Consider the following 8,859-nt stretch of genomic DNA (forward strand, 5'->3'; position numbering starts at 1 on the left):
AGCACTGGGAAGCGTGCGCTCTCGCTCGCATGGGCCGACACGCACGCGCGCGCGCGACCGAGGCCCAACCGAGATTTCAGCTTAATAAAAAGCACGACACGCACGCACGGACGGGATCACTTCAGAAAAGGAAAAAAAATGTACGTACGGGAGGGCTAAACCCCAAGACTCGAACGCCTGAGACCTCGCATTATCCATCCATCCATCCATCGTATCGTGTTTACCAACCGTATCGTGTTGTTTCTTTTGGGACAAATGATGGAAACCACGTACGTCTACGTGGGACATCCCGTCGCTCTCCGGCAATATCACATCTCCAATCCGCCGTCTTCCACCTCTGCAAACCGGCCCTACGATCTTGCGAGTAAGGAGCGCTCCCCGATCCCGCGTCGCTCCGCTCAGGCGACTCGGAGGGGACTTCGCCAGTCGTCGGCGGCCCCCTCCCCTACGATTCATCTCCTCCGCCGCTACCGCTGGCCTCCCCGCGGTGGCGGCGGTCCCCGGCCTCCGAAGGTGGCTCAGGGAGATACCATGGTGGCCGGATCGTCTTGGTGGCGACTTCTGCCGAGCTCGAAGCCGAGGCGCGCGTGGGGAGCAAGGTGGCACGGCACCGAGGTGTCACTAGCCTGCTCGCTGGCGCATGGGGGTGGCGCACGCCCGCGTTTCCCTCTGCGACGGATCTGGACGGCGCGCTAGATCCATGCCAGCGGCTGGCTGTGAGCGTCGGGGGCTTCGGACCCGTGTGTCGGTGTGGTGGTTGCACCGTCTGCGACCACACGGGTGGCGTGGGAGCGGGGCTAGGCCGATGGCCAGCCACTTCGATGCCGTTACCACCTTGGTGGCGCCTGTTTTCGGAGACGCTGCTCCATGCTCCTTGCCTGAGGGTTGGGGTGGTGCTTGGCTGGTTTGAGATTGGTAGTCGGTGGTGGTGGTGCGGCCAGTCTGGGGTCGACGGTGGTGTGTGTCGTGCTCGAGTGCTCTCTTGGTGCGCCTCTGCTAGGGGGTGCCCTGCAGCTACGCCGATGGCACACAGGTGTTGTTGCATCGTCTCGGCCTCGCGCAACCTTTTGAATGCACCCCTGACACAGGTGGTGTCGGGACGTTGTGCAGTCTCAGTTGTGTGGAGACTTTCGGCTGCGTTGACGGTGCAGTGTTGTGGTTTGGTGTTGTGGTTTGGTCTGCTTGGCGATGCCCTTCGACTACGCTGGTGGCACACAAGTGCCGTGGCATCGTCTCGGCGCGTGGCCCTTCGGATGTGCCTGGTGACACAGGTGGTGTCACGATGTTGTGCTCTTTGTTGTGTTGTGCCCCCTGTAATATTGCGACAGGCTGAACTAGCTAAACCCTTATAAGACCCTAAGCCAGTTAGACTGGTTCGTAGTCCTGTTTTCTCCAAAAGCATCTCCAGGTCACCACTCAGGGCATCTCCAGCCGATTGGCCCCTCAGGAGGGGCAAAAAATCGCCCCTGGGGGCGCACCGGCGCTAAACCGCGCACTAGGGGCGTGATGCCCCCCAGTCGCGGCGCTAACGGTATTTTAAAAAATTTAAACACGGCACAAACACGGCGCAAATTCATTGCAAACTTCGGCGAGTTCGTTCAAACTTAAACATATTTTACAAAAAAAAAACGCGGGCTACTCCCGCCGTCTCCCTCGCCGCCCGCCCACGCGGCTACATGCCGAGGAGGCTCTAGAACCGCGTGTAGTCGCCGCCGTCGTCGTCGTCGTCGCCGCCGCCGCCGCCGCCGCCCCCGCCTAAACCTCCGCCGTCCCTGCTGCACCCCTCCCCCGGTTGGCGCGGTGGGTTGGAAGGTCCGGGGGTGTCGTCGTCGTCGCTGTCGAGGATCACGACGCCGCGCTCGTCCTCGCGCCCACGCTTGCGGGCGGCGATCTCCTCCAGGGCCCGGCACTGCCGGACCGTCTCCTCGCGGAGGTAGTCGTCCCGCGCCCGCTGCATGGCGTCCTCGTCGGAGAAGCCGCGCCGGGCTATCTCCTCGTACTCCGTGGGGAGGCCGGGCTCCGGCTTGGGCTCGACGAGGACAAAACGGCCGGCGGGTGGCGAGGCGGGGGCGCCGATACGGACACTGGAGCCGCGGGTGCGCGCGGCCACCGGCGTGTCCTGTGGCTCCGGCTTGACGGGGCGGAGGCAGGGCGAGTCGCCGGACGAAGAGGAGGACCCCCCGGTCTCCATGCGCCTCGGGGTCCAGGAGCTTCCCCGGCGGCGTGAAAAGGAAGGGGGAGCGGGGTAGTCGAGGCGCGGCGTGTTGCCGCCCTCGATGTACTCGAGGACGGCGTCCAGCGTGCGCCCTGGCACGCCCCACCATCGACGCCGGCCGGCGGAGTTTTGCCTGCCGGAGGGCACGACGCCGTTGGTGGCCTCGAGCTGCTGGGCGTGACGGCGGCGGAAATACGGCTCCCACAGCGGGCTGTCGGGGGCGTACCGTGGCGCCTCCCTCGCCGCACGCGGCAGGTTCGAGCGGATGCGAGCGATCTCCGCAAGCCGCACCGCGCCGGAGGGTACCGGGGGCACCGGCACGCCGCCCGCGCTGATCCTCCACGCCCCGGGCACCCGCATGTCCGGCGGGACCGGGTACTCGGCCTCGTAAAGGAGGCGAGCCTCGTCTTCATGGAGATGGCGGCGGCCGAAGCCGTTCGCCGCCGCGCCGTCGCCTGGGAAACGTTCGGCCATTGGTTTTGAACTGGAGACGGCGAAAGGAGGAGAGGAGAGGGAGGGAGGAGCGACGGCGGAGGGGAAGTGTGAGACGACTGCGTGCACCGGGGCGCGGCATATATAGGCCGACGCGCCGCCCACACGCGTGGCACCGTGCGTACGCGTGGCGGGCGAGGCGAGGGCGAGGGACGCGCGTCGTCCGGCCTTCACTGCGCCGCCCGTGAAGCATCAATGGCGCAGGCTGACCGGCGCGGCAGCGCGGCAGCTTTGGCATTGATTCGCCGCGGGAAACGAGGCGATGAGGACGACGAAGGGCCGAGAAGTAATCCGTGTCGCTGACGCATCGGGCCCGCGGTTTCTTCGCGCCAAAAAAGTTCGCCCGGCGCCCCCGAGCGCCCCCCAGCGCGCCGGGTTCAGGCTGGGTCCGCCGGCGCTGTTTTCGGCCCAAGCCGGCGAAAATCGGGCTCCTGGGGGCGCGACTGGGCCGTTTTTTCGGCGCCGGCGCGAAAAAATCGCCTGGGGAGGCCTTCTTGGGGGCGCGGCTGGAGATGCCCTCAAGTGCTTGCCCAACCTCAGCTACGCGACCCCATATGCTCTGCCCCGTCGCTTTGGTCACCATAGACTGGGTGCCAGCCAACGAAGCGACAACGCCGCAACGTTGGGCAATAATATTGACCAGACGTGCAGCAAGGCTAGCACACGATCAGAGTATGGGAGATGGAGTGATAGCAGCCGGTTGAAGGATGAAATACCAACAAGAGCTCCAAGTAGCGAGCCGGCGTCTCCGAGTGCAGTAGCAGGAGCAGTGGCGGTGGGGAAGAACAGGTCACGTCAGGCAGAGCGGGGAGTTCGGATGAGCAAGAGAGCTGGGAAAGTAGCGGGCCGGCGTCTCCGAGTGCAGGAGTGGTGGCGGCGGGGTGCGCGAGGACGAGCGGGAGAGGTGAGGAAGTGCCGCTCGCGGATGTACGAGCGCCAGCGGCAGCAAGTTTCCTCTTAACTAGGGCATGGGCTAGAGAGAATCATGGCAGGGAGAGAGAAGGAAACAAAACAGGAGAGAGAGATGGAGAGAGGAGAAAGAAGAAAAGAGAACCAGGATCAAAGTCGGCTTAAGCAGGTTAGGCGGTGATTTAGAGGGCTAAGAAGGCTTGAGGTTGTGGTTTAGCCTTTACTGTAGACCATTAGCGGAGAAACTGGGGCGAACTGTGTCATAACAGTACTTGTCATTGTTGCTGAAAAACAGTTCTCGGGTGATGGATAGAATACCTTTTGCTGGTAAATACATGAACCCTTTCGGAACATCTCCGGTTCATTGTTGTAGTTCATCTGAAACCGCTGAAAGAGCAACTCGTCCTTGTCCTTCGGTAATGTTCCCTTCAGGGAAAACACTGGGCAGTTAGAGACTGTTGATAACAGAAGAATTGAATGGGTTCTTAGAACATGTAGATGATGACATAATACCTTCATATTCGCCTTTTCTGGACTTCACTAGCATCCAAAAGCATGTGTTGTAGCCTGTGAATTAGCATGTGCAAGGAGTCAGCTCATTTTCTTATGGTATGTTCTAACTACTGGAACAATTAAGCCCTTGCAAGAGGATACCATTAAGAAAAGGGAACACTGGCATTAATAGGTATTCGTCATGGCATACTGCTAAACAAGCAACAAATTTAAAGCACGCGTACTGCTGAAGTTGAACAATTAAATTCAGATATTACATGCCGATTGATAAGTTCCTAAATACTTTCAATTAGTTGAAGATGTGCTCTTTTAGGAGGAATAACTCACATTCTGCTTGTCCCCATGACAAATAATCACAAAGAATCTTTGGCTTTGGGTAACATAGAACCTATGCTTCAAACTGTGGTGGCCGCACTAGTTCTTTATTCAGGAAATATTCTTTCCACTTCATCTCATGTAAAAAGAAGTGAGACATGATGAACATGAAGAAATGATTAATCTGCAAAAAAAGTCGCATATCAAAGGCTTGACCAGTTGAAAACACGTACTGTAGACATTTATAAAACTAAATAAGTACCTCTTATCTCTCTAATATAATTCACTGTTCTATAGGAATACAAAGCTGCAACAATAACAAAAAATAAATATGATCATTTCATTTGCAACAAATGCACAGGTGTACCATCGAACAAACATAAAAACACCTGCTTAAATTAAGTGTCCCAGGTTCACAGTTACAGCTTCATTGGATGGTTAACTTATTACGGTTTTAACAAGATATCTTATCATTCCAATAAATTCAATCAAATCACTTCTGCTGATGAGAAGAGGAAAATTTGTGCCATGCGGAAACACATGTCTTTTTCATAGATTTCTCCTTGCAAAAACAGCGATTCTGACGGGGTATATCCTACCTGTACTAGTTGCTAAAACCATACCCAAAGATGGCATCAGGGAATCGCTCCATCATCAGAGAAGCAGAAGCATTTAGCAATTTTAGAGCACTCTCGTCATTTGGCTTGTCAAATGAATGGGATCAGCTAGTATCTGGAAAAGAAAAAACTAGAACAATAAGACAATACAGCTATCGGCATCGGAGCATGCATTTCAACAAAAAGGAAACTAGGGGTCCTCCCTGACCAGATCTATATGTTTGAACTTAGAAGGGCCCTGTAACAACATACTTTGTTGATAAATGAAGCAACATTTCGATTTGACAATTAGCTTGTTAATATTTGCCGAAGTACCGATTTACTCATTTTTTGTTGTTGGGAGTATGTAATCAGTCAGTTTGTTGCTTATTTTGCCACTGAATTTATCTTTTCCCAAAGCCATCTGGGATAATGATGTGGAAGCTTTCAGGGACATTTGGTCATATGCCCTTATTTTATTTTATTTTATTTTTGCAGGGGGTCATACGCCCTTGTTTTCTTTGCCATCTTGGTCATCTGCCATGTCTAATTACTTGAATAATTTTAAAATTCTGAGCCTAGTAATGCCACGATGAAATGAAGGTCGTACCCCTTGGTAAACTTGAAATTTCTCCAAACTCTACATATCTCAACAGAACCAACAAGTCCGACATGTCTGTCCAATTCGACAAAGTGAACACAATCCATTGTGCAGATATTCTACTTCACTAGTTTCACTAGCAACACTAGAAGAAGAATGACGAAAAGAAAGTACACTAAAACCTGAAGCTGTGCATTTTGGGCAGCCAACTTCTCGATACGTCGATCCAGTGCTGTAGTCTCAACCCAAATAGCATCAATTTGAGCTCTTGTAGCATCAATTTCAGCCCTTGTGACACGCGGTGAGCAGCCGCAGTGCCCACGATGAGCACATTTATCATCCAAATTTCCTCGACCATGTCCAAGTACTTGTCCAGCCACATGAAGAAACACCACTCTTTCACCTGTCGAAACATACTGAATTCAGTAAGTTGCTTCAACCAGACATCAGTCATATGATATACTACTTGACTCTGAACATTAAAGAACAGAGAAGCAACCTTCAAATCCTTGCCATTCCTTAGGCATTCCACTGAATATTTGCAGACATCAGGAAAATCATATGATATACAACTTGACTCTGAACATTAAGGAACAGAGAAGCAACCTTCATATCCTTGCCATTCCACTGAATATTTGCCCGGGTTCAGAGATGTAGCCGACTGCTTCAGGCTCAATTCTTCTCGTCCACATTCTGGACATCCAGTCGGAGGGAGCCTCATCATCCCTTTGGTCCACGCCGGCCGGGAACAGTACGACTGCAAAGCTAGGGTTAGCGGAGGGAGCCAAGGCTGGAGAAAATTGAAAGGACAAATGCAATCGGTAGGTAGAATCGGTTACCTAGTCGCCGGAGGTGCGGCACCCGTGCTTGCCAGATTCGCCGCCGGGCCCGTGGTGCTGGGGGAATAGCGGCGCCCGTAGTGCCGGAATAGCCGAGCCGCCTGCGGTTGCTTCCTGGTGGATGGGGTCTCCGCGCCTCCAGAGCCGCTGGAGTCGCCGTGCAACGGCGCCGCCCGCCGGAGTGGCTGCACAGCCACTGCGCTGGAGACGAACAGAGGATGAGTGGGGGAGCTGGGTCGGTCGATCGATCCGTTCAGGTCGGGCTGCGTAGCAAAAACAAGTTGATGGAAATTGCAAATTTACCACGAGCGCAAGACCGACTCCCGTAATGTGAATTTAATTACCTAGCTAAATGCCCATGAGTGACCATGAGATAAAATATAGTAAGAGTAGTACTCATGAGTGGCCATTGATGATAAATATAGTAGGAGTGACCACGAGCACCTTCGAGATGTTGAGTCGGCACAACATCTTAAAGTTTTATTTTATATTTTTTAGAAAAACTTTAGATTTAATCATCAACTACCAGGTAGTACAAAGAAAACCAGAAGTAAAAGTTACATTCAAGTTCGTAGGCCACCTAGCGACGACTTGAAACACTGGAACAAGTCGAAGGCGCGCTGTGCATTATTGCTCCTCCCACAACGGAGTCGGTTAAACTTTATTGTAGGCTACAGGATCAAGTACCAAGACAGCGCCCCGCCGCCGATGAAGAAAAGCGGAAATCGAAAGGATCCAACCTGTAGACAGACAAACGAACAAAGACAAAAGTCAACCAAATCCCGCGAGATTTGGCGGAGACAAACCTCCATCCACCCTCCGATAACGCAAAAAGCATCGCCGAGACGAGGTCTAGGCGGGAAAAACCTTATTCCATCTTCAAATAACCGTTTGTCGCCGCCTTGCTTCTCTAAGCAGAACACAGACCCTAAAAAAATCATAAAGACATCAAAAAACAAAGCCCTGTCGTCGGCAAGGGCGGGGATCCACCGCACCTCCATGGCCCTAAGGCCACATAGATGAAGCAGCCCGACGCAGGTGCCGGCGGGAGGCACACGAAAGCTAGCGGTTAGATGGTCTTTGCGTGAGCGACGATGCTGTTACGCCGAGAGTGTGCTTTTGTTTTTCCAAAGCCAAACAATACACGCTTGTCAGAGAGAAATTTTTCATAATTATCCGAGTGCCATGCAGCAAAATCCTCCTCGATCAAGCCTTAGAGCTTGATACCGTCAACCAAACAAAAATATTAATGAAATATAATAAACAAAAGTTTATAGACAATATATCAAGAGCATGAAAAATGGCATGCAAGAGTTGAAAGACAAATCCCGTTGACGCATGGTTCAAAACTAGAAAAAGCATTTGCGGACCTTGAACAAGAGCCGACCAAGCGAGCACTTGTAGCTCCCACGTCCAGAGTGTGCATATATTCTTCCATAGCCAAACAATACGCCCTTCTCACGAAGAAAACCCCACAATAATCCGAGTGTCATGTAGCAAAGTCCTCCACGATCTAGCTTTAGAGCATCTTCAATAAAAAATGTAAATTTGAAAATGTAAAACATGAGACATAAAAATTTACATCTTCAAAAAAAATGTTTTTTACATCTGAAAAAGAAGCAACTTCAATAGATGATGTATATTGGAGATGTAAAAGAACAACTACAACAAATGATGCATAGTGGAGATGTAAAAAGTTCCCGATGGTCGCGCGGCCGTTGAACAGCTACTGTACAGCTGCATAAATTAATATGAAGCATCCTGAAAACAACTTAAAAAATTCACATGTCCACAATATCAAATTATTACATAGTTAATCAAATCCGCAAGATTAAATGCAACACAAATACAACAAAGTTTTGCACAATACAACAAACAAATAATGAAATGATGAAAATAGGTGGCTCTTTCGCCATGCCATTTCCAATACTCATCCATCAAGTTCTTCTGAAGTAGAGTCGGAAGTACCTCTCTGGCAAAACGGGCGGTGAACCAAAATAGTTGCACATCAACCTCTTGTGTGCCTCAACCCGTTTTCTCCGGATGACTCACAGCCATACACAGAACCGCTGTCCTTCGGCTTCTTCCTCTTGTGCATCGTCACTAGCATAACATTGTCCTCTTCTTTGATAAAATCATATTCCTCATCCGACGAGGAATCGTCGACGAAAGAGGAGTTGCACAAGCTCATCTACAATGCAGAAAATCTCCGCCAAACTACCTCTCCAACCCCAATAAGAAAACTTCAAGTTTGCTCGACTTTTTACCTTGGGGGAATTTCTCGAACACCTTGCTTGCGGGGTGGAAGAAATTGGCCGGCTGCGGATTGGGCAGCCGTTTAGCAGTGGCTTGTGCGGGCGGCGGCGGCAGCACGGCAGA

At 52.2% G+C, this 8,859-nt stretch overlaps 1 protein-coding gene across 1 annotated transcript; it reads right to left on the reverse strand.

Annotated features, from left to right (window-relative positions):
- Positions 1–5,659: 5,659 nt before the first annotated feature.
- Positions 5,660–6,737, reverse strand: LOC119319105. The gene is made up of 4 exons (XM_037593610.1): positions 6,481–6,737; positions 6,248–6,398; positions 6,141–6,172; positions 5,660–6,044 (listed from the first exon to the last, which is right to left on the reverse strand). The coding sequence occupies exons 2-4, from the start codon at positions 6,363–6,365 to the stop codon at positions 5,817–5,819; spliced, it is 378 nt and encodes a 125-aa protein (XP_037449507.1). The 5' UTR covers positions 6,366–6,398; positions 6,481–6,737; the 3' UTR covers positions 5,660–5,816.
- Positions 6,738–8,859: the final 2,122 nt, after the last annotated feature.

Source organism: Triticum dicoccoides, chromosome 1B, assembly GCF_002162155.2.
Source record: "Triticum dicoccoides isolate Atlit2015 ecotype Zavitan chromosome 1B, WEW_v2.0, whole genome shotgun sequence".
Classification (NCBI taxonomy): Eukaryota; Viridiplantae; Streptophyta; class Magnoliopsida; order Poales; family Poaceae; genus Triticum; species Triticum dicoccoides.